Source organism: Sorex fumeus, unplaced genomic scaffold (genome assembly GCF_029834395.1).
Source record: "Sorex fumeus unplaced genomic scaffold, SorFum_2.1 ptg000048l, whole genome shotgun sequence".
NCBI classification, from domain to species: Eukaryota; Metazoa; Chordata; class Mammalia; order Eulipotyphla; family Soricidae; genus Sorex; species Sorex fumeus.
In genome coordinates, this window is record NW_026606105.1 from 5,458,842 (window position 1) to 5,485,067 (window position 26,226).

General features: G+C 40.8%; 1 protein-coding gene across 1 annotated transcript in view; it reads right to left on the reverse strand.

Annotated features, from left to right (window-relative positions):
• LOC130032398 (maltase-glucoamylase-like) overlaps nucleotides 1–24,702 on the reverse strand; it is a 192,411-nt gene extending 167,709 nt beyond the window's left edge. Inside the window, 14 exon segments of the mRNA XM_056123956.1 lie at nucleotides 1,111–1,195; nucleotides 2,172–2,285; nucleotides 2,859–2,972; nucleotides 3,153–3,284; nucleotides 10,355–10,480; nucleotides 10,754–10,866; nucleotides 14,003–14,102; nucleotides 16,609–16,780; nucleotides 17,774–17,925; nucleotides 18,367–18,476; nucleotides 19,956–20,076; nucleotides 23,479–23,553; nucleotides 23,555–23,673; nucleotides 23,676–24,702. Coding sequence (XP_055979931.1) covers nucleotides 1,111–1,195; nucleotides 2,172–2,285; nucleotides 2,859–2,972; nucleotides 3,153–3,284; nucleotides 10,355–10,480; nucleotides 10,754–10,866; nucleotides 14,003–14,102; nucleotides 16,609–16,780; nucleotides 17,774–17,925; nucleotides 18,367–18,476; nucleotides 19,956–20,076; nucleotides 23,479–23,553; nucleotides 23,555–23,673; nucleotides 23,676–24,657 — 2,515 coding nt within the window. The 5' untranslated portion in view covers nucleotides 24,658–24,702.
• Between the last annotated feature and the right edge of the window lie 1,524 nt (nucleotides 24,703–26,226).

The following is a 26,226-nucleotide window of genomic DNA, read 5'->3' on the forward strand; positions in this document are numbered from 1 at the left end:
TCACCATAGATTTGAATCCCTTTACTTTTCATTCCAAACTATCTGTCCCAAATTTCTATTTTCCCACCAGGAGATAGGAAGTCTTTACAAGATGTTATAATCCTACTTTCTCATCATATTCTTCGGCCTGATCCATTAATTTTTGTATTATGTTATTTAGGGGGCTACACCCAATAGTACTCAGGACTTATTCCTGGAGGCTCTGCACTCAGGGATAGTTCCTGCCAGGGAATAGTATAGGGTGCTAGGGATTAAGCCCAGGTTGGCCAGGAGTGTAAGGCAGTGCCATTAACTTGCTCTACTATCTCTTTGGTTCTCAATGTTCATTTCTTTAAAAAGACAAGACAACTCCTCGGTGAGCTCTAGCTACAAAGTTTTCTATATACAATAAGTTCTGTGATTGCAGAACTACAACCCTAATATTGTCAAAATTCAATCAGAGCACACAAACATATTCACTGATTTGACCTCACAAGTCATAGGCTCTGACTACCCTTATGGTTCCTTACATTCTTAATATTATCAAATTTAATCATCATCTAAAAAACAAGCCTGGTTTTGTGATCTCTCTTTGGTAAGTCTGGTCTAAAGATTAACACACTTGAGATCTACATAAACTAACCAGTATCCCTTTCCCCTGTCTTCTGCTCTGGGTCTTCTCAAAACAATTTATACTACAGCTTATCTATTCTGAACTTATGTCGCTAAAGGAACATATAAAGTACTTTGATTTTCTTTCTTAGTTTTGTGCATGGGTTGGAGTGGTAGCACAGGGGGTAGGGAGTTTCCCTTGCACGCGGCTGACCCAGGTTCAATTCCTCTGCCCCTCTCGGAGAGCCTGGCAAGCTACCAAGAGTATCTCTCCCGCACGGCAAAGCCTGGAAAGCTACCCGTGATGTATTTGATATGCCAAACACAGTAACAAGTGTCACAAAGGAGACATTACTGGGCCCGCTCGAGTAAATCGATGAACAATGGGAGGACAGTGACAGTTTTTTTGTGTACACTCCCACATTTTTCTTTTCCTGTGCCCAGTTACATGCAAATGTCCTTACCAGTTTGCTCATTTCTATTCTAATATAAAGCACCAAATATGCCAGCAAGACTTACTGGGAGTGAATGGGGGATAATTTAGAGAGCTTTTGGAACATCCCGTAACTGAACCACGCACAAAGTTGGCAACTTCATTCATATCCTACAAGACAGGGAAAAGTATCAAGAAAATGCATTGTCTTATACTAATGGTATCCTCTTTATGTAAATAATCAGAGAAATCATCATAGACATTCCCATTTAAAAGAAATTCTGTGTACATAGGAAGAAATAAATCTTCCTGTCTCCTTAACCCACTGAAGATTTCATGCTGAAGTTTCTTAGACTCCCTTTGAGATGATATGATTTTAACTACTAGGACTGAAAACTCTCCAAAAAAGAAAAATATTTTATTATTACCTGCATATACGATTTGTACCTTCTCTACATATACAAATAAAGCTGTCAACCCACAAAAAATGCATTTCATAGACATAAAAAAATGAGAGGGCAATCTTGTGCTAGCTGCTATGTAATTGAGATGCCAACCAAAGTCTTTGGTTGATTAATATCATTTTAGAAGGCTTTTCCTTCCAGCATTTTAGATCTATAGATAATTAAAATATTCTACATTTCTCTAATAAATAGAAAAATGTCCAGTTCTTGAGCTTACTGAATATTGCTGAACAGCTACTGTTTTACATTTGTTTTTAATTAATCTTGCGGGAGGCATTAAACCATAACACTGCCATGGTTTTGTCAGACACCTGGAGACTTTTGCTCTGAACAGTTTGTCCAACATGTGCAAATGAAAGAGCTCTGAACTGGTCATTAATAGGTCCTATACTTTGCAACAGCATGATGTATTTTTACTTTATCTCATTCATTTATAAAGAAAAGTAAGGCTTGGGGAAAAGAGAAGGTCTGAGTTAACTTCCAACACTAATAATTTTAGTTTGACACTAAGCTAAATGTTTCAGGAAGATGGTTGAAATAGTAAGACAGAGTATTTGATGGAGGCATAATTGCTACCCTTGCTTTTCTTTCCCCTTCCTTCTACTCTCTATGATTTTATGGTACAAATTTAAACAGCTTGTATGTCAGTCAATGAAAATAAAATAAAAATATTAAAGACTCACAATCCAGATTCCATCAAACTCCACTTCTTTATGGAAATGCTCAAATTCACCTGTCCACCAAGCAGCACACTGAGGGTTGGTATAATCAGGAAACACAGTTTTTCCAGGCCAGACCTGTAGCAGAGGAAAAATATTACTGATCAGATGAAATTGACTGAATAGAGGGCTGTGATAGGCACTTGCCTTGTATGCAGCCAACAAAGGTTTAATCCCCAGCACCTCATGTGGTCCCACAAGCACTGCCAGAAGTGATTCTTGCATGTAGTCCTGAGAATAAACCCTAACTAGCATTGCGTGTGACGCCAAAAGAATTGATCAACAAATTAATTAATTAATTAATTGACTGAGTATATAGTTAGAGAGTAGTTTTTTAAGCTAATCTCAAAGACATGCCAATTGTCCCAGTTCCACAGCTCCTGGACACCTCTAAATTTGACAGTAAAACTGACATCCCAGTAGGAGCACAGGCTATTGTTTCAAGGGAGTTGACAGTTCTTGGAATGTAAAAATGAGGAAAATGGGTAGGTATTCAGGGAAGAAAGATGAATGGTAAAGTTTATCCCAAACAAATAAGGGAACTGGAAACAAAACAAAACAATTTTACACAGATACACACACACACAACACACACACACACACAAAACAGCCCCCCCACCTGCCATTTCACAACTTCCCTCTTTGACTTGCCTCTCCAATGATTGGAGTTCCATCAGGAGCTTGTACCCACACACTCATTTCTGAGCCCCTCTCATATGGTCCATAGGGATTAGTTTTAGAATAGTTATTAGAGATGGCTGGATCCTAGAAAGAGGGCAGGAGGGACAATGAATATTGTTATGTTAAGTTAGAGGCAGTGAAAAGATACTGGATCAATAACTTTGTGAGTCATGCTTTTTTAACTAAATTTTAAAAATATATAAAAAATAAAAGAAAATATATTGGGAATTGATAGGCAAAGAAGGGGGTTGAAGTGGCACATACCACAATGATGACCAATTTCTGATCATTTTTGTGCAACTCCTTAGCAAACTCAGGGAAGTCCTTATATTGTACTGGATTGTAAGTGAAGTCCCTTCTTTGATCCATATAGTCGATATCAGCATGCTGCACATCCTGAAAATATACAGATGCCCACAAATCAGCACCTAGGAGTTTTGTTTTTAAAATGAGTTGGAAAACTTACCATTATGATTATTCCTCAGAACAACTGATTCTGTGAGGGACTCTCAAGAGAGCTCTTTTTTAGTTTTCCTAATTTTATTTGAGATGTCATAAGAAGCATTACCGTTAATGACAGGATTTCAAACATAGTCTTCCAACACCATTCTTCACCAGAGTGTCCACTTCATTCCTATCATCTGGATCCAGCCCTGACATTGAAGTGTTTCTTTCCCAAAGCTAATTTCCAAAGCAAGTGATCAGATTTTACCTAGGACTTGATCTCACCCAAAGATCACGTTATTAAGATCATCCTACCTTACCCTGACCACTGTCACTGTCACTGTCACTGTCCTCCCATTGTGATTTGCTCATGTGGGCCCAGTAACATTGAGAGACTTGTTACTATGTTATGCAAACACAGTAACAAGTCTCACACTGAACTTGTTACTGTGTTATGTCAAACAGAGTAACGAGACTCACACTCACCACAGGCATAAAAAATCAACTCACTGATACTTCACAATTATTTTTAAAAATTACTAAAGCTGTCAAAAATATATACAGAACCTCTTCCTGTTCATCCCCAAAGCTATGCCAAATCTCTCCATCCCTCAGTCTCCATACCATCACACCAACATGAAGAAACAACACAAATTACCACCACGAGGAGAGGATAATGAAAAGAATACAGAAGCCTCATTAGGTGTTACTCACCTAAGGAACCTCTCTGATAAAGAATTCAGATATGAAGTAGTGAAGATGTTCAATGGACACAAAGAAACAGTGACAAAGTTAGCCCTGAAGCACTGTCCTCCTGTTGTTCATTGATTTGCTCGAGCGGGCCCAGTAATGTCTCCATTTTGAGACTTGTTGTTACTGTGTTTGGCATATTGAATACATCACAGGTAGCTTGCCAGGCTTTGCCATGTGGGCGAAATACTCTCGGTAGCTTGCTGGGCTCTCTGAGAGGGGCGGAGGAATCGAACCCGGCTCGGCCGGGCTGGCTGCGCACAAGGCAAATGCTCTGCTGCTGTGCTATCGCTCCATTAAAGGAGGATATGAAAGAAACAATGGATCGGACAACCAAGAAATTACAGGAAGAACTGAGAGCAGAAATTGAAAAGCTACGCACAGAGTGTCACGAATAAAGGATTCAGTAGATGAAATAAAAAACTCAGTGCGTGCCCTCAACAGTAGAATGGCTACAGCTGAAGACAGAATCAGTGAGCTGGAAGATCAGCTGCAGGAAGCCTACAGGCAACAAGAAACAAAGGCAAGAGACCTCGAAATAGCTCTAGAGTGAATTAGAGTCCTAGGAGATGATTTCAAGAGGAATAACATTAGAATCATTGGAGTACCAGAATCTCAGGGAAACAATCCCCATGAAAAAGTCATAGTTTAACAAATCATTGCTGAAAAATTCCCAGAGCTAGATAATGAAGCCATTCACATTGAAGGAGCCCTCAGAGTGCCAGCTTAAAGAGACCCTAACAAAAACACTCCAAGACATATCATAGTTAGAATTATGGATGCTGCCGAAAGAGACAAAATACTGTAAGCAGCATGGTGAAAGAAGGAAATCACATACAAAGGAGCGCCCCTTAGATTCACAGCAGACCTATCAGAGGAAACCCTCCAAGCCCTAAGGCAATGGTGGGATATACTGAAAAAACTCACTGAAATGAAATGAATGCTTCACCAAGAATACTCTATCTGGCTAAACTCTCACTCAAACTCGAAGAAACAGTACACTATTTCATGGATAAACAACAGCTCAGGAAATTCATAGACTCAAAACCAAACCTAAAAGAAGGGCTAAAGGGGCTACTATAAGACAAATGCTATAAGCACACAAACACTTACAGAAAGATGACACAAATCCCATAACAACAATCTCTCTCAACGTCAATGGTCTAAATTCACCAATTAAGAGACACAGAGTGGCAAAATGGATTCAGAGACAGGCAACATTCTGCTGCCTCCAAGAAACTCATCTGGAGAGTCAGAGCAAACACGGACTCAAAGTTAAAGGATGGAAAACAATCCTGCAAGTAAACAGCTCCCTCAAAAATAGCTGGTGTGGCCAACTATCATCCGACAATATACACTTCAGTTTGACAAAGATAAGAAGGGATAGCAACGGCCATTTTCTGTTCATCAAGAGATATGTACAACAGGAAGAAATCACACTCTTAAATGTATACTTACCTAATGAGGGAAAGGCTAAATATTTTAAAAAATGCTAACAGATTTTAAGGAGGACATTGCTAGCAATACAATAGTATATGGAGACTTCAACATCACCTTATCACCTATGGAGAGATCGACAAGAACAAAACTCAGAAAGGGAAAATTGGCTTTGAAGAAAGAAATAGAAGAGAGAGGACTTATAGACCTATACAGGACTTTACACTCCAAAAAGAAAGAATACACATTCTTCTCCAGTGCACTTGGAACAATTTCCAAAATAGACCATGTGCTATGCTACAAAACATACCTCAATAGAAGCATAAAGATAGAAATAGTATAAACATTTTTTTCAGACCACAATGTACTGAAGATAGAATCAAATCACACAAAGACACAGAGAACCAAATCAAACACCTGGAAATTAAACAACTCAATGTTGAACAAGTGGGTCATGAAGAAAGTCAAGGACGAAATCAAAAGATACCTGGAAACAAATGAGAATGAAGAAACGAGCTACCAGAACTTATGGGACGCAGCTAAAGCAGTGTGAAGGGGAAAATTTATAGTACTTCAACCATTTCTCAGGAAGAAAGAAAGAGCCCACATAAAAACTTGACTTCACAGCTCAAGATCATTGAACAGGACCAACAAAAGGAGCCCAAACCAGGCAGAAGGAAAGAGATCATAAAACTTAGAGCAGAAATCAATGACATGGAAACCCAAAAAACAATCTGAAAGATCAATGAAACCAAGAGCTGATTCTTAGAGAAAACAAACAAGATACATAAACCATTAGCAAGACTCACAAATAAGGAAAGAGAGAATCCTAATAAACTGAATCAGAATTTAGAAGGGGGATATCACAACAGAAATCAAAAATTTTCAAAAGATCATCAAAGACTATTTTCAAAGTCTGTATGCCACGAAACAAGAGAACCTAGAAGAAAAGGATAAATTCATGGATTCTTATAGTCTCCTAAGGCTGAATCAAGAAGATCTAGAATATCTGAATAGTCCTATTAACATCAAGGAAATTGAAATTGTAATCAAAAGTCTTCCCAAAAACAAAAGCCCAGGCCCGGATGGATTCACTAGAAAATTTTTTCAAACATGTAAAGAGGACCTTTTGCCAGTTCTTCTCAAGCATTTCCAGGAAATTAAGGAAACAGTAACTCTCCCAAACAGTTCCTATGTAGCTCATATCTCTCTAATACAAAAGGAAACATGGACACCACAAGAAAAGAAAACTACAGACCGATATCCCTGTTGAACATGGATGCAAAGATTCCCAACAAAATATTAGCAAATAGAATTCAACAACTCATCAAAATGATCTTATGCCACGACCAAGCGAGATTCATCCCGGGGATGCAAGGATGGTTTAACATTCATAAATCAATCAAAATAATTCATCATATCAACAAAATAAAAGATAAAAACCATATAATCATATCAATAGATGCAGAGAAAACATTTGAGAAGATCCAGCACCTGTTTCTGATGGAAACCCGAAATGGGACTAGAACGAACTTTCCTCATTGCAGTTAAAGCCATCTAACACGAGCCTATGAAAAGCATCATCCTTAATAGGAAAAATTAAGAGCCTTTCCTCTAAGATCAGGGATGAGACAAGGATGCCCACTCTATACATTGCTGTTCAATATAGTAGTGGACGTACTTGCAATAGTGCTCAGGCAACAAAAAGATATTAAGGGCATTCAGAAAGGAAAGGAAGAAATCAAGCTCTCACTATTCACAGATTACATGATACTATACTTAGAGAGCCCTAAAACATCTACCAAAAAACTCTTAGAAACACTACACTTGTATAGTAATGTTGCAGGCTATTAAATCAATAACTAAAAATCCATGGCTTTCATATACACAAATAATAAGAGATAGAAGAAAATAACATAAAAAAAACCATACTGTTCACAATTGTGCTTCACAAAAGCAAGTAGCTAGGAATCAGCTTATCTAAGGACGTAAAAGAACTGTACAAAGAAAACTAAAAAATGCTACTTCAGGAAATAAAATAGTACACAAGGAAATGAGAAGATATCCCCTGCTCGTGGATCGGGAGAATTAACATTGTCAAAATGGCAATACTTCTCAAAGCATTGTACAAATTCAATGAGATCCCTATAAGAATACCCATGACATTCTTCAAATAAATGGTGCAAATACTCTTGAAATTCATATGGAACAATAAGAACCAACGAATAGCTAAAGCAATTCTTGGGGAAAAGAAAACAGGAGGAATCAACCTTCCCAAATCTATTACAAAACAGTAATAATTAAAACAGCATGGTACTGGAACAAAGGCAGAGCCACAGACCAAGGGAACAGGGTTGAATATACTGGCATCTCCCCTCAAACATATGATCATCTAATCTTTGATAAGGGAGCAAGAAATGTGAAGTGGAACAAGGAAAGCCTCTTTAACAAATTGTGCTGGCAAAACTATATGGCTACATGCAAAAAAATGGGCTCAGACTTCTACCTAACACTATATACAAAAGTAAGATCAAAATGGATTAAAGACCTCAACATCAGACCAGAATCAATAGCTACATTGAATACAAGTTTAGCAAAACCCTCCACAACATTGAAGCTAATAGTATCTTCAAAGATGACACACCACTGGCAAAGCAAGTGAAAACAGAGATAGACAAATGGGACTATCTTAAACTAAGAAGATTCTGCAACTCAAAAGAAACAGTGAGCAAAATACAAAGACAGTCTACAGAATGGGAAAGGATATTTGCCCAGTACCCATCTGACAAGGGGTTGATATCAAGGATATTCAAAGTACTGGTTGAACTCCACAAGAAGAAAACATCCAACCCCATCAAAAAATGGGGTGATGAAATGAACAGAAACTTTCTCAAAGAAGAAATCAGAATGGCAAGAAGGCACATGAGAAAAGGCTCTACATGACTAATTGTCAGGGAGATGCAGATCAAAACAACAATGAGATACCATCTCATACCACAGAGACTGGCCCACAACCAAAAGAACAAAAGCAACTGGTGTTGGCATGGATGTGGTGAGAAAGGGACCCTCCTTCACTGCAGGTGGGAATGCCAACTGGTTCAGTCCTTTTGGAAAACAATATGGATGATTCTCAAAAAATTAGAAATTGAGCTTCCATTTGACCCAGCAATACCACTCCTGGGAATATATCCCAGAGAGGCAAAGATGTATGGTCGAAGTGACATCTGCACTTGTTTGTTCATTGCAGCACTCTTTACAATAGCCAGAATCTGGAAAAAAACCTGAGTGCCCGAGCACAGATGACTGGTTAAAGGAACTTTGGTACATCTACACAATGGAATACTACGCAGCTGTTACAAAAGATGAAGTTATGAAATTTACATACAAGTGGTACCACATGGAAAGTACACTAAGTGAAATGAGTCAGAAAGAGAGGACATAGAAAGATTGCATTCATCTGGGAAATATAAAGTAACAAATAGGAGACTAACATCCAAGAATAGTCGAGATAAGTATCAGGAGTTTCACTCCATGGCTTGAAGATCAGCTGCACATGCTAGAGGAAAAGTCAACTCAGATAGAGAAGGGAACACCAAGTAAAGGGTGTTGGGAGGATCCTTCTAGGATGGTAGATGCATGCTGAAAGTATACTATAGACCGAACATGATTGCCACTCAATGCCTCTTTTGCAAACCTCAGCACCCAAAAGGAGAGAGACAACAAAAGGAAATGCCCTTCCATAGAGGCAGGATGGGATCGGGGGATGGGGCGTGGGTTGGAGGGATACTGGGATCATTGGTGGTGGAGAACGGGCACTGGTGGAGGGATGGTACTTGATCATTGTATAACTGAAACCCAAGCATAAAAAATTGTAAGTCTACAACCGTACCTCATGGTATTTCACTAATAAATATTAAAAAAAAGTCAAGTCTTCTCACGCGTGGTTTGAAATCTTAGCACTACAGGTCTCATTTTATGCTTTTCTATGCTATTTCCTCAAAGTGGTGCGTTCTGAGGAACTGTCAGATGTCAGAAACTGTCTTAAATGTCTATAAAAAGAAAATAGAAAGCCGAGAGGGCTGAAAAATATATACAGAGTCAGAGATGTCTCTCTCTCTCTCTCTATATATATATACATATATATACTAGTATGTGTATATATACATGCCTATGACATAAATCCTAATCAATTCAAGATAAAGGGGAAAGGGACTGCCTCTCCCACTTCTTTCATTTCACTTTACTACCCCACATTATTTTCTTTTTCTCTTCTACTTTATCAATTTGTCAAGTCTTTTTCAATTATTCCTTCTGAAGATTGCCTAAATAAAAGCATGGACCCCAAAACAAAATTTACTCTTGTTCTAGGGACTAAATGTCTGCCTCTCAGGGAATGATGTAATGAAAAGTAAGTTATTTCAGAAAGTTTTCGCTTTAACCCTTTGTCTCTCTAGTAAACTCGTCTCTTTTTTGACATATTAGATTCATCCACTCAAAACATTAAAAATAATTACATGCATAGACTGCATCATTTGTCAGTTAAACAAGGAAAAAATGGCTGAAGAACTCAAAAATGCATTATATGAAAGGAAGTCAAGAAAACTTTCCTAATAAGACATAAGAAAAAAAAGGCAAATAAATGAATTGCCTCCAACCTCCTAAGTATGGCATTTGAGTACTGTTTCCTACTAAAATGAACCTGTTCATGGGAGAATGGCTGGTCAAGAAAAATTGTCTGTCCTTTGCCTATTTAAAACTCTTGTGTGTATCACTCAGGGGGAGAAAGTACAGACAAGAAGATTCTGGTTAGGGAGGCTTCCTAAAGCGTTACTCACATAAGGAATCTGGGCATCCCGGTTTCTCTCCACGACTGCTTTCATCTTTTCTAGGGATTCATAACCATAACGGCTGAGATGAAATCCAAGTGACCAGTAGGGGGGAAGGACTGGCCGTCCAATGAGCTGAAAGAAAGCCAGCGAATATTCTGTTTTAATAAAACTTTCTCTAGACCTTGGTTGGAGGTAAAGAACATGCTTCCTTTTCTCTGCATACTAGCCACTAAAGTCAGAACATTGTTCTAAATTTTAACCACTTTATAAATCATCTCTGAGGTAGTCCACTCAAAATACTAGATTTGTAAGAATAGGTATTTTTTTGTGAGCCCCATTGCTTATTTGGTTGAGTTTGTGCTATTTAGGATTTCCTTGGTCAGCTCCATGGCAATGTGAGATTACCTCTAGATACTCTTGAACAACTTGCTCTGGAGTGTCCCCCAGGAACACATAGAAGTCAAAAATGCCCCCGATGGTGTGGTAAGTGATGGCTGGGGCAGGCTGGAGAGTAACCTCTGGAAAGATTTTATAAAAAAGGAGAGATAAGTTATAATTTATTCTAGAGTAATAATTATGACATTTTAGAATAGAGGATCACCACTCATGTGAACTGAAGTAAGTTGACTCCAATGCCACAATATTTGGTTTTGAAGGAACAAATTCTGTTGATTACAATCTCACAGCACCCCAGATCCCAAGAGAAGAGACTCCCAACATTGGTGTTTGCAGTATAATATTCCCTTATCAGAAAATAGGCTCCCATCAAAAAGCAACAAGTTTCATGGGTAGTCCAGAGTAAACTACTATGGCACCAAAACTACTTTAAGTTAAGGGTCTTTGAGTTTCTGGACTCCCCTATCAACCTGAAACAGAATCTCTCTAATAAATAACCTGGTCATTTAATAACCACACCCCGACCTGAGAACTCTATTATCTCTGAGGCAATGAATTTACATCTCATCAAATAGTTGTCCTCACAAGCAGACTGTTTCACCCAATTTTTCTCCCTCAGCCTCATTTATTGTTCCATGTCATTTGTTTTCCCACTGGAGCCCTTTCTATATCCCATTTCTTCCTATAAGCTATGTTTTGCCAAAGACAATATCTCTCTCCTATTTACCTGTCAGGAATTCTGGGCTATAAGCACCCAACTCTAACTGCTCTTCTCCAAAGTCCTGTTGATCTAAGATGAATTCCTTTTGTCTTGCTAACCTGTCTTGTCAGTTTGCTTTATAGGTCCCCATGAATTGTACTTAAGAGCATAGAGTTTTGCTGATATTCATAGTCATAGAACATGCTGTTTCTATTACCATAATCTTCCAAGTTATAAGAATGCAACCCATCTAGGTGCTAGACTCTCAGAGCAAGCAAGAGTCAAACAAACCAAAATAAGTCAGACATTGTATCATAAATTATAAATCCCAATCACAAGTCTCAGAAGTGATACTCCTGGTCATAGAACAACTCATATAGTGTCATGATTCTGGGACTTTCTCCTGAAACCTGACTTGACTTGGGCAATTGCGGTGGTAGAGAGTTTTCCTTGAACCCCTGGGTACTACCCGAGTACTGCCTGAGTACATCGTGGTAGAGATGGTAGAAAGTTTTAATGATAGAGGGTCTGACTTACACCCCTGAGTATGATGCCTGAGTACTGCCTGAGTACTACCCACAGCACATTCTCACACCACAAAAAGTGGTCCCCAGAACCACAACAAGAGTGAGCCCCAGCACACTGCAGTGAAGTTCGAGGCCCCATTTTCATGGTCATATTGAAAATCAAGATCAAGTAAGCATTTCACCTTCTACTTCACAGGAGGTTTCTGTCCTCCCTGAGCTCACCTTAGGGCATCTGTGTTACCATTTGACAGATGTCTCACCCCAGTCAAATTCACCACAAAAACACTTCCCAAAATAATTGATAGATACAGAGATAGAGAGAGATGATATAGAAAGAGAGGAAGAGAGATGAATAATTTGCTTTCTGTTCCTTTCAGTCCAATCGATTCTTAAGACACTGGAGTCTTTGAATCATCCAAGACTTTATTGAATGTCTTAGAATCATCTTAGATCAAATATATAGATTCTAAAAGTTGCTGAAAAATTTACATCTTAATTTTTTCTTTGAAATTCCCTGAAAAGTGGATGCATTTGTAAACTGATTTGAAGGTGGCTTACAAGAGAGAGGTTCATGAATGAATTGGAGGCTACATTTTTGAAAGCAGGGTTTACTCTCAATATCTATGCTCATCTCATTGTAGGTCCAAAACGGTTTCTGAACCATCCAGACTATTTGTAGCACAGATCCAGTCTTTTGCTTCTCAGGGGAGAAGAAGATCCGTGTTCAATGCCCAACATCAACCGAGAAAATCTATTGTTGATTTTCTACAATGATTTTACTGGTAACTGATTCATTGCCACCTGAGGTGTACTACTGATGTCATAGGAAAACAAGATGAGAAACATTGATCTAGTCTAAAACCTTCAATAATACCTAGCTAGCTCGGGTGGTAGAGGGTGAGACTCTTAAAACCTTCAAAGATGGGTTATCTAGACACTTTGTAGTATTCTACCATGTTACCTCATTTGATCTTAAATAATTTTATCTTACTCTGCATCCACCCAGATTCCTCATCTTCCAGTATGTAGGCATTACACCCACCCTCTGCCCCAGTGCTGTGTAATCCCATCAACAGACAAGACCCAGAGACTATAAAACCTAGTTCCCGGAAGAGAACAGTGCAGAGTCCCCTGCCTCCATGCCTGACTGTCTTCACGGGGCCCGTGGAGGAAGGCAGGTTGAGTTTCCCTCCGTGCCCCGAGTAGAGCCCCAGCGGCTGAAGATCTCCAGTTCCAGCCACAGCCAGAGACTATAAAACCTACCTCCCAGAAGTGCACGGCTGCATTTGCGGCTGAGCGACATCTTATTATCAAGTTCTTACTCTGGAGAACCTGGCAGGCTACCGAAAGTATCCTGCTCGCAAGGCAGAGTCTGGCAAACTGCCCGTGGCGTATTCAATATGCCAAAAACCAGTAACAATGATGGGTCTCATTCCTCTGACCCTGAAAGTGCCTCGAATGTGGCACTTTCTAAAATCTCAGGGCTAGGACGAGGGAGACGTTACTGGTGCCTGCTCAAGGAAATCGATGAACAATAGGATGATAGTGATACAGTGATACAGTGATACTATGCATGATCCTGGAACTTCACTTTACCTTGCTCACCTTGGATGGCTAGAAAATAGTGTTTACTGTTCAATCCTAGCTCCCTGGTTAGATTTCATCATCAACACCTGACTCAGAGGAATTGTTTGTTTCCTACCAGTACCTCAGTCAACCCCCCCTACAGGATCAAAGTCAAAAGAATAAGAGCACATTAGTAAAAATTGTCTTAGCATTAGCTGTCTTCCCTCTATTCTATGAAATAGGCCAACGGAGGTAACTAGACTCAGCATCTTAAGCCTGGCAAGGAACCCCGAACTACAGGAAATGTTAATGAAGAACAAAGAACAGGAAGTCAACGAACACATGAAACCCCAAACTTCGGTTTAGCCATCACTATAGGGCTCTGCTCCTTTTTTCTCAATGCTGCAGGAAAGAGAATACATGTCACTCATGCACTTTCTCACACACATTCCTTCAGTCCTTTACCCATGGCGTTGCTGTTCATCAGGAACACTCCAAAGGAGGATCCACTTGCATCTTCTAGGCACAAGAAGAATGTCTGTACACCATACAGGTTAGTTTTATCCTGCAGCAAGATAGTATAAAAATAAAGGTGTAAAATCTTGTAGTCTAAACCTTATAGAGTCTTAATATCAGCCAGACAACTAATATGTGGCTAGTAGGCAGATACCTGAACTCTAACAGTTTTCTGTTAGGCCTCATAAGGCCTCTTACCAGTTGTCTTTCAAACTCAAGAAAGACTTGAGAGTTTTAGAAGAACATTTTTTTTAGTGAAACACCACGAGATACAGTTGTAGACTTACAAGTTTTTGTGCTTGGGTTTCAGTTATACAATGATCGAGTACCCAACCCACCACCAGTGCCCATTCTCCATCTTACCAATTGCAGTATCCCTCCCACCCCCCATCCCCCATCCCACCCTGCCTCTGTGGCAGGGCACTCCCTTTTGTTCTCTTCTTTTGGGTGCTGTGGTTTGTAGAAGAGGCATTGGGTGGCAATCATGTTCGGTCTAGAGACTACTTTCAGCATGCATCTCCTGTCCTGGGCGCATCTTCCCAGCACCCTTTATTTGGTGCTCCCTTCTCCATCTGAGCTGCCTTTACCCCTAGAGTGTGCGGCTGGCCTCAAAGCCATGGCGTGAACCTCCTGGTATTTATCACAGCTGGGAAGAACAGTTTTTGACACATGCTATCTCTCAAACCAAATGGAATCCCTTGGTATGGAGACAGACATGGATACTTCGTGCAATTTGACCCTGTCTTTCCAATGTGCAGACACATTTGAGAATCACTGTTCTCAAATGACATGTTTCAAAATTAGGTGTGCAGGCAACGGGCATTGTAGATAAATTGGTAGATGAAAGAGGAAATGGAGATCCCGGGCTATACACTTTGAGGATCAAAGATCCAAGGCTCCTGTGTTCTTCACTGATCCATCATTAGTTCTGTGTAATCAGATAAGTGGTGGATAGAACCTGTCAGTGGTTTTGCTTTGGATTTACCAGTCAAACCAAACAGACATGCAATAAAAAAAAGAAAATCTTAAGAGAGAGAAAAACCACAAAAATTCTATTGTTTCTGTTCTTGCAATGCTCTAAATTTTCTTCACACAAATAATAAATAAAATAGAGCTTTATAGGAGCCAGAGCAAGAGCACAGCGGGTGACTCATTTGCTTTGCATGTGGCTGACCCAGTTTTGATCCCTGAACACCAACAGGAGTAATTCCTGAATACAGAGCCAGGAGTAACCCCTGAGCATTGTCAGATGTGATCAAAAAAGCCAGGAAAAAAATGGAACTATTTTTTTTTACTGACAGCCCTGTTAAGTTGGTAAATTATGAGGGTCAATTCCCCACCAAAAATAGAGTTCATACATATTGTAAACAGCACAATTTAAATTAAGTATAATTTAATATCCTATGTTGCTAAACTATTAGTACTTTTAGTAACTATCAGTAATGCATAGTAACTCTGAAACTCGTTACTTAAGAAAGTAAGTTACTATTTAAGAGCACAGAGCAGGTACTGGGTAAGATAGTAAGCAGGTAAGGTGTTTGTCCTGCATTATCCTGACCTGGATTTGACTTTCAGCACTGGATATGGCCCCCCAAGAGTAATTCTTGAGAAGTGATGATGTGGCCTCCAAACCAAAATAAATAAAGAATATGTACTATGTGGCAGATAGTTTTCTTGAGTCTCTATGCCTATAAATTCATTTAACTTATATCATCACCCTGGGACTCCAGACCAGGCTGTGGGGTGCGTGAGAGCCCTCCCCACCCCAAGGGACCCAGCCCTGATAGCCAACCTCCACTAACCATTACCGCCACGCTCCAGGCTGCTTTCCAGACCTCGAGGCTGAGAAGCCGCTTATAAGGCACTTCCTACCCATTTATGCCTCTCTGATGGTCCAGCAAGCTACCAAGAGTATCCCGCCTGCACGGGCAGAGACTGGCAAGCTCCCATTGGCGTATTCAATATGCCAAATACAGAAACGACAATAGGTCTCATTCCCTTCACCCTGAAAGAGCCTCCAATCACTGGGAAAAGATGAGTAGGAAGAGGCTGCTAAAATCTCAGGGCTGGGAGGAATAGAGATGTTACTGGCACCTACTCTAGTAAATCGAAGATCAACGAGATGACAGTGATACAGTGATACAGTGATATATCATAACCCTATAAGATTAGCATATTGATCCATTTTATAAATGGAGAAAGAGACAGAAATACCAGAATCCAGACCCAAGTGACTTCCACCTAGAATCTCAACCTTAACCATGGTAATGTTATGCTAGGAATGACTCTTATAAATGAGACTGAGCTTGGGGCTGGAGCTATAGTACAGCAGGTAGGGTGTTTGCCTTGTATGCGTCCGATCAGAGTTCAATTTCCAGCATCCCATATGGTCCCCTGAGCACCACCAGGAATAATTCCTGAGTGCAAAGCCAGGAGTAAACCCTGTGCATCACCAGGTGTGACCCAAAAAGCAAGAGAGAGAGAGAGAGAGAGAGAGAGAGAGAGAGAGAGAGACTGAGCTTGTCACTGGAGAGGTATATATCCTAAAAGCCTACCTGATTGGGAACTGTATCTCTGGAGAACAGAGTCCAGGTCGTCCAGTTCATATCATGCCTGTACTGCTGATGCACGTGTTCTCCCAGGCCATACACATTGGCACTTGGAAGTTGCATAGAGATCTGCAGGAACTGGTCAGAAAATACGAGTGGCCCGATGCTGGTGTCCAACCTAGACACACGTGCAAAACACAGGGACATAAAGGCAAGTAAAGTAGAGACAACACATTGCTTAGAAGGGCTCTTAAATTTTAGTGATTCCATGACTTCTATTTAACCACCCCGCTGAGTTCCTGTGACAGTTCTCCATGGATGCAAGAACTCAGGATTTCTCAAGAGTGAGTATTTTATTGCGAATTTCTTAGGATTATTTCTACCCATCCTACTATAGGACCAGATCACTATTCTGGATATAGAAGTTATTCCATAAATAGGTATGACTGGACTAATGATTAGAAAGTTGGAAGATACACATGCTGAGTGAATTGGGTCAGAAAAAGAGAAACTGATCACACTCATTTGTGGGATATTAAAAAAAAGTATGAGACTAATGCCCAAGGACATTAGTAACAAGAATTAGGAGTACTGGTCTATATCTGGAAGCTGGCAACAAGATGAGGTGAGGGTGGAGGCAGTTAGGATAGAGAAGGGACCACTATGACGATGGTGGTTGGAAATGATCGCTCTGCTCAAGAATTGAGTGCTAAAGGTAGGTAAAGGGATATATATGATAACCTATCAGTATCTGTATTGCAAACCATCATGACCAGAAGGAAAGAGAAAAAGAAACAGAGAGATATATAGAGAGAGAGGCTCTGGGGGCATGGTGACAGGAAAACTGGGGACATTGGTTGTAGGAATTTTACACTGGAGAAGGAATAGTTGTTGAAACATGGTATGACTGAAACCCAACCATGAACAACTTTGTAACTGTATTTCACAATGATTCAATTTTTTAAAATGAAGAATACAAAAGGGAAAATAAAGAGGAAAAATGAACAAAGAAGTAGGAAAGATGAAGGAGGGCAAAAATAAAAGAGTATACACTTAGAGGTATAGTCTGGTCACCAACCAAGCAAGATTGGTGAAATGCATCCTTTTCCAGTTGTCTCCCTTCCCCAGAAATTTCCCTTTGTTGAGCCTTGGAATGGTTTTTAATACTTACAGAACACGCCCATTGCTCTTTCTGATCACTTGGATACTAAAAGGTTCCTGGGAGACCTTCACGTCATAGAGCAAGTTAGGAGCAGCATTTCCTTGGAAGGGTTTCACATTTTCATGAGGCACTTCAAATCTTTTCTTGTCTGCATCTGTCAACTGCCCAGAGAGAAGAAGGCAAAGAGAACCAAGATGAAAACCTCGCTGTCTTCAAAATGGAAACATCACCTGGGATTCCCAATCTCTCTTCCAATAATACTGGAACTTGGGCACAAACTCAGTGAACACAATGTCTGACAGACATGTGTACTTTATATCACCCATTCCAGCCCTTACCTCTAATGTCCTCAATCAGTCTTAAGGAGGATCTGCTGAGAGCTGTGATCTCTAGAATTTCCCAACTCACCAATTTTCTCTATACTATATTTAGGGAGTTACCACACTAAGAAAAGCTTAGCTCTATCGGCCAGGTGCTACGTAAGAATCATCACCATAAAAGAAAACCCCTGGTTTAGCAAAACTTTATTTTCTCATGGTCACTTCACTTTTCAGGTTTGGAACAAATGCCTCTAAAATTTGAGACTCTAAACCCGCTAGAACCTTGAAGTGGAAGCGGCGAGAGGTCTGTTTTTCTGCTGTGAGGAGAACGTTGCTGACGCTGTTTCCATACGCGGATGGAACTGGTAAACTTCGCAATCGTGCAGTGAAACCTAAAGCGAGAGGGAGAGGGTTTTCAGAGCTGACTGGACCAACTCACAAGACAGTAGCCACAGAAAATTCGGCTTTAACTTAAAGGGATTGGCAAAATAGCTTTATTCTCTAAAAGAATAGAGAGGCAAATAGAGACATCATTCACACCTTGACTCAGGTTCCGAATCAACGTCTAGGCAATTCTCCTACAAAATATGATGGAAAACTTCTCCAATTGCCTTCCTATTGTACCCAACAGCCTTTGCACTCTTAGTGTGTATGTCTCTGGCTACTATCCCTGCCAAGTTATCTTTAGGCTACATCTCAGTTGGTCCATTTCCCTTGTTAAGAGATAAACCACGTCATCGTCAAGATTATCCTAAAAGACTCCATTAGGAAAAGAGCCCTGGGAGAGTAAGATGCTTCTCCCTTGATGTTAATGGCCTCCCCAGAAGTGTCGCCTTCCACTATTCCCCAGAAAGTTCATCATTATTTCACACTATACCTGGGGTTTAGGGAGGGCTCAGAATGAGCTGTTCAGTCCTCAGATGCTGATACTGGCAAGCTAACTTTCATCAAATGTTTCCAAACTGACAATAATTTTCATGTCATTAAAACTGCACTTTAGAGGATGGAGATTAAGGTGCACACTTTGCTTAGAGCCAAGCCTGTTCAATACCTGACATCGCATGGTCCCTCAAGCACTGTCAGTTATAACTCTGGTGGGTCTGGTGGGTCACACACCACGAGGGTGGCCTGGCAGTCCCTGGCACTGCAGGGTCTAACCAGCACCATATCCTCAGACCCTCACGTTGAATAATTGGCCTGACTGGGCCAAAATCATTAGGAATACACCCCTCCTTCAGCCCCCTGAACAAAACTTGGGAATAGATTATAATTCTAATTTCAATGAGAATTTAAAAGAAGTAAATGCCTTACACCACAATTGAAAGTAGAACCAAAGGAAACTGAAATGTATATAATCCCTTTCTCCTAAGTAATTTGAGAATAGCAGTCATTTTAAGTACAAAAAGGTATTAAGAACCTATTCTTTTTTTTAAAAATTTATTAAGTCATAGTCAAGTTGCAAAATTATTTATGATTGGGCTTCAGGCATGCAAGAACTCGTTCTTCTTTAGTGGGAAATTCCCAATGATTCGAAATTAGTAGTATGTAATAAAAAAGAAACAAAGTAATAAATAGATAAAATCACATTTTATCAGAGTTGTAAAGTCAGTTCAGAATCAACTCCTTCTCTCTGTAAGTTAGAAATCTGGGAACCATAAAGGCCACGAAGTTTGCCAGGGTTACAAAGGTTAAGTAAATCCAGAGTGGGCAATAGATCACATCTCTGAATTCCCAAAAAGGTGATCTTGATGTCAAATAGATTATAGTTCTTATTGTCATGGGCAGGCACCTGCCCGTGCCAAACCTTCCTTCTGCAGCCCAGGGGCCATCCTCTGAGTATCTGACCTCCTGTTCCTGTCAATACAGCCTACCTGTATTTGTTTCTTTCACAGGACCCTCCATTTGATAGCCATGATTCTTAGAATAGTAGCACCCCGGAATTTTCATGTCCCCTACAGGATTCCAGCAACAACCACGCTGTATACAGATGGCCTGAAATAAGAGACTAGTTAAGAAACTGCATGAAGATGTCAGTATATTTGACCCTGTTCCATTGGTTGGTAGCTCTGCCTTTGTTCCAGTACCATGCTGTTTTAATTATTACTGCTTTGTAGTAGAGTTTGAAGTTAGGGAGGTTGATTCTTCCCATTTTCTTTTTCCCCATTTCCCCCAAGCATATGATCATCTAACCTTTGATAAGGGGACAAGAAATGTGAAGTGGAGCAAGGAAAGCCTCTTTAACAAATTGTGCTGGCAAAACTGGACAGCTACATGCAAAAAAGTGAGCTCAGATCTGTCCTAATACCCAGTACAAAAGTAAGATCAAAATGGATTAAAGACCTCAACATCAGACCAGAATCCATAAGTTATATTGAAGACAAAGTTGGCAAAACCCTCCATGACATTGAAGCTAATGGTATCCTCAAAGATGTCACGCCACTGGCCAAGCAAGTGAAAACAGAGATAGACAAATGGGACTATCTTAAACTAAGAAGCTTGTGCACCTCCAAAGAAACAGTGACCAAAATACAAAGACAGTCTACAGAATGGGAATGGATATTCTCCGGATACACATCTGACAAAGGGTTGATATCAAGGATATACAAAGTACTGGTTGAACTCCACAAGAAGAAAACACTCAACCCTATCAAAAAATGGGGCAAAGAAGTGAACAGAAACTTTCTCAAAGAAGAAATCATAATGGTTAAAAGGCACATGAGAAAATGCTCTATATCATTAATCATCAGGGAGATGCAGATCAAAACAACAAAGAGATATCATTTCACACGACAGAGACTGGCCCACATCCAAAAGACCAAAAGCAACCGGTTTTGGCACGGATGTGGCGAGAAAGGGACTCTCCTTCACTGCTGGTGGGAATGCCAACTGGTTCAGCCTTTCTGGGAAACTGTATGGACGATCCTCAAAAAAGTAGAAATTGAGCTCCCATTTGACCCAGCAATACCACTCCTGGAAATATATCCCAGAGAGGCAAAAATATATAGTCGAAGTGACATCTGTACTTGTTTGCTTACTGCAGCACTCTTTACAATAGCCAGAATCTGGAAAAAAAATCCTGAATACCCGAGAACAGATGACTGGTTAAAGAAACTTTGGTATATCTACACAATGGAGTACTATGCAGCTGTTAGAAAAGATGAAGTCATGAAATTCATATACAAGTGGTACTACATGGAAAGTATCATGCTAAGTGAAATGAGTCAGAAAGAAAGGGACAGACATAGAAAGATTGCATTCATCTGGGGAACATAAAGTAACAAAATAGGAGACTAACACCATAGAATAGCCGAGATAAGTAGCAGGAGGATTACTCCATGGCTTTGAGGACAGCCGCACACGCTAGGGGAAAAGGCAGCTCAGAGAGAGAAGGAAGCACCAAATAAAGGGTGTTGGGAGGTTCCTCTCAGGATAGGAAATGCATGATGAGAGTAGATTATAGACTGAACAGGATTGCCACTCAATGTCTCTTTTGCAAACCACAGCACTCAAAATGAGAAAGATAACAAAAGGGAATGCCCTGACACAGAGGTAGGGTGGATGGGGGGATAGGGGGAGGGAGGGATCCTGGGACTGGTGGTGGTGAAGAATGGGCACTGGTGGAGGGATGGGTATTCAATCATTGTATAACTGAAACCCAAGCACAAAAATTTGTAAGTCTACAACTGTACTTCATGGTGTTTCACTAATAAAAATATCACTTCACTTATCACTTAATCACTTAATCCCCGTTATTTATCGATTTATTCGAGCGGGTACCAGTAACGTCTCCATTCATCCCGGTTGCGTGCTAGCGTAGCCCAATGGTATCTGTTCGTTCTAGGAACATGCAGAGCCTCAAACCGATCATTTAGGGTCTTGACGAAGAAGTCTGACCATCTTATAGATGGGCGTCCACGTGACCTTTTGATGTCCCGTGGAATCCAATTAGTAATGCCTCTAGTCCAGCGGTTGTCTGTAAACCTCATTACGTGTCCAGCCCATCTGATTTTTGATGTCTTGGCAAATGAGACAGCGTCCCTGATTCTTGAGCGTTGACGAAGATCAGAACTCCGGATTCTATCTCTCATTTGAGTGAATCGTGATATTCCAAGCATAGTTCTTTCGATTCCTCTTTGAGAGACCCGAATAGCGTTCTCATCCTGTTTTCGTAGGGTCCAGGTCTCTGAGGCATATGTTAATGCAGGAAGAACAGTGGGATCAAAGAGATGTGCTCGTAGCTGGAGGTTCTTTGTCCTTTTAGTTATTTCTTCAATGCTCTTGAAGGCATTCCAAGCCGCTCTCTTCCTCCTGCGCAACTCAGGTGCCAGGTCATTCATCATGTTGATTTCTTGACCTAGGTATATATAACTGTTGCATTCGGAGATGGTGGTTCTGTTGAGAGCGAATGGAGCATCAGGAACAAGGCTGTTTCTCATAAACATTGTCTTCGTAAGATTCAGCTGTAGTCCGACCTTTCCACATTCATGGTCAAAGTCGTTCAGCATTTGTGCCGGTTGGCTGATGTTTGGTGTTATTAGCACGATGTCATCAGCAAAGCGGAGGTGGTGTAGTTGCCGACCATCTATCTTCACTCCCATTCCTTCCCATTCCAGTCGTCGCATGATGTTCTCGAGGGTGGCACTGAAGAGTTTTGGTGAAATGGTATCACCCCTGCCGAACCCCTCTCTTGATATGGATGATTACTTCTTTGTAGAATGGTGAGATCTTGGTAGTGAATCCGCAATAGAGCTCACGAAGGATCCTGATGTATTGAGTTTGTATGCCCTGATTGACTAGGGCTTCCATGACCGCTTCCGTCTCAACAGAATCAAAGGCCTTCTTTAAATCAATGAACGTTAGACATAGCGGCATCTTGAACTCCCGAGATACCTCAATGAGCTTGGTTATTGTGTGGATATGGTTGATGGTACTGAATCCTTTTCAGAATCCAGCTTGTTCATATGGTTATCCTTCATCTAGTGTTCTGCTAATCCTATTCAGGATGATTTGAGTGAATAGTTTGTAGATGACAGACAATAGGCAGATTGGGCGATAGTTGCCAATGTCGTGGATGTCTCCTTTCTTGTATAGTAGTACAGTCCTGCTGGTTTTCCACTGGGATGTAACCTTGCATTCAGACAGGTAGCGTGTGAAGAGTCGAGCCAATGTATTGATGAGTACTGATGGTAAGTTCTTCAGGTGTTCAGGTCTGATCTTGTCTGGGCCAGGTGCTCTTTGTTTCTTTACCGACGAGATGGCATGTTGGATTTCGGAAGGGAGAACAATGACAATGACATATCCATCATGTGGTATGTGGTATGTGGGTAAGTGGATGCGGCTATTAAAGAGATCTGAGTAGAATTCATGAATAATCTTCTCCATTGCCCTTCTGGAAGATGTGATAGATCCATCATGATGTCGGAGGGCAGTCATCTTGGTTTTGTAGTTGGTGAAGGACAGGCGGGCATTACGAATGTTTTTCCCAGCTTCTGCTGCATCGACCATTACTGCTCTCCAGTTTTTGAGATCATCCTTGATGGCTTCTCTGCACTGTTTTGCCAGTTCGGATGTTCGCTTGTGGTTGCCTGAGGCATGTGCCAAGCCACATTGGCGAATAAGTTCAAGAGTGTTCAAAGAAAGACGGTTTTTTGTGGTTATCTCTCTCTTGGCATTCCTTGCACAATCATGGAGGTGCTGAATCATTCGATTGTATTCCTCATCAATGTTGTCAATGACGGCATCTTCCCATGTTGCCGCAATAGAGCCAAAGAGCTCCCAGTTGGTGGTTGTTCTGGGAGTCCTCTTCTTAAACCTTGCATTCTTTTCTCCTCGTTCTGTGAGGTAGAATTTTGCACGAAGAAGACGGTGGTCTGATCCCGTTTGGAATTTTGGGACAACAGCAACATCGGTTAGGCAAAACTGCCGATTGAATATGATGTGGTCTATTTCATTGTGGAACCGTCCATCGGGAGAATCCCATGTCCAACGTTTAGATTCAGCCTTTTGGAATTGTGAGTTACCATGGAAGGTTTTGGTTGACATGATGAACTCAGACAATCTGTCACCCTGTTTGTTCCATTCCAGGCCATGGGTTCCAATGTGGAGTTCATCGACTGATCTTCTTGGTCCTATCTTGGCATTAAAATCACCGACAATGATCTTGTAGAAGGTGTGATCTTCTTTATAGAACTTCTCCAGCTCCATGTAGAATTTCTCCATTTTTCTTTCACCATACCTGGATGTTGGTGCATAGACAATAAAGATAGAAATTGCCGGTAGTGAGCCACATTTATTCAAGTGTAATCGTCCGATTCGGGTTGTTAGGCATTCGAATGAATCAATGCTCATGACTAAGTTTGTGTTGACAAGGATACCGACACCACCGATGCATCTTTTATCACATGTTCCAAGGAACAGTTCTTCTCCAGTGTCGAAAACAGCATGATGGGATTGATGTCTTCTCATTTTGGTCAGACCAATGATGTCGTACTTGATCTTTCGCACTTGTACCATAAGATCTTCAATGGATGCAGCAGATGCCAGCGTACGAGCATTAAAAGTACAGACAATCATTTTTGTTTTTCTGCGTTTTGGCAGCCTATGTCTGCCTTGGTGTTTTATCAGCCTCTCCTTCCATATCCTTCTCGACTCTGCATATTCAGGGTTAGGGAAATGAGATCCATTTATTACTGGATTTGGCATATCAATTTGGTCTATTTGGCATAGACCACGGGTAGCTTGCCAGGCTCTGCCATGCGGGTTGAATATTTAAGGTACCCTGAAAACTTAGAGAAAAGTAAATAAATAGTCTGCTCCCAGGAGCTTTTTGTGATAATCTCTGGATCCTGGCAGTTGTTGGGATTACACGGCAGTTGGAGGGTGTAACTGTCTAGCTACTGACAGGTCCAGTCCCAAACCGTGCAGGCTTGGAGATCTCAGCCCCGGGTCCCACACACCTGGGTTCCTCTGCCAGTTCTGTTATAAAAATATAAGAAGAAAAAAAAAAGAAACTGCATGGATTGGTAGATTCCATTTATAAATTAAACTTATCATTTAGAAATATGACTTAATGGCATGACAGAATCCTCTGCCCCCGCACCAGGCTGTCTTCACTGGGCCCCCCTCGCAAGGGGGCAAGTTGAGTTTCCCTCCCTGCCCCCAGCAGAGCCCCAGCAGCCGAAAACTTTCAGAACCCAGTCACAGTCATGCTCAAGGCCACTCTCTACATGCTCGGAAGAGCCTAATGCACGAAGGAACCGGCAGAGGAACCCAGGTACATGGGACCCAGGGCTGAGATTTCCAAGCTTGCTTTAATTGGCACTGGGCCTCCTCCACCCAGATACCTGATTTTCCAGTAGCTTGGCAGTCACACCCACAAACTGCCCTCAGCGCCATGTAATCTCATCAATGGCCAAGATCCAGAGACCAAAAAGCAAATTTCCCAGAAGAGATCAATCCAGTAGGATTTCCTGGAGTGCCTGTAAAAGTTATTAGAGCTCATGCCAAAGCCTGCTTCCCTCTCAGAGAGCCCGGCAAGCTACTAAGAGTATCCCACCTGCATGGCAGAGCCTGGAAAGCTACCTGTGGCATATTTGATATGCCAAAAACAGTAACAATAAATAGTCTCATTTGGCTGACCTGAAAGAGTCTCCAGTACAGCAGAGTTGGGAAAGATGAGAGGAGAGGCTGTTAAAATCTCAGGGCTGGGACGAATGGAGACATTACTGATGCCCACTAGAGCAAGTCAATGAACAATGGAATGACAGTGCTTCTGCAGTGCTATTTAATGGCACAGTATCATCATTACTCTCATTTTACAAATAAGGGAACTGATACTTGAAGAAATTATGCTCTGTCACTCAAAGCAGAGTTTGTACTCATAACTGATGGTTTTTCAGCCAATATCCTTCCCTGTTACTGTTATTTTTAATAGGGATTGTAAGCAATTCCATATATTTCAGCACAATAAAATTGAGAAATTAATTTAATATTACAAAATGAAATAGTTATAGCACCAGTAGCCCTAAATTACATACGTAGTTTCATTTATAATGGTTGGGGGGATAAAAAAATTTAAGTTTATTCATAAATCTTGAAATCAAATCAATTCTACATGGACCTTGAAATGAAGATGCATATGTG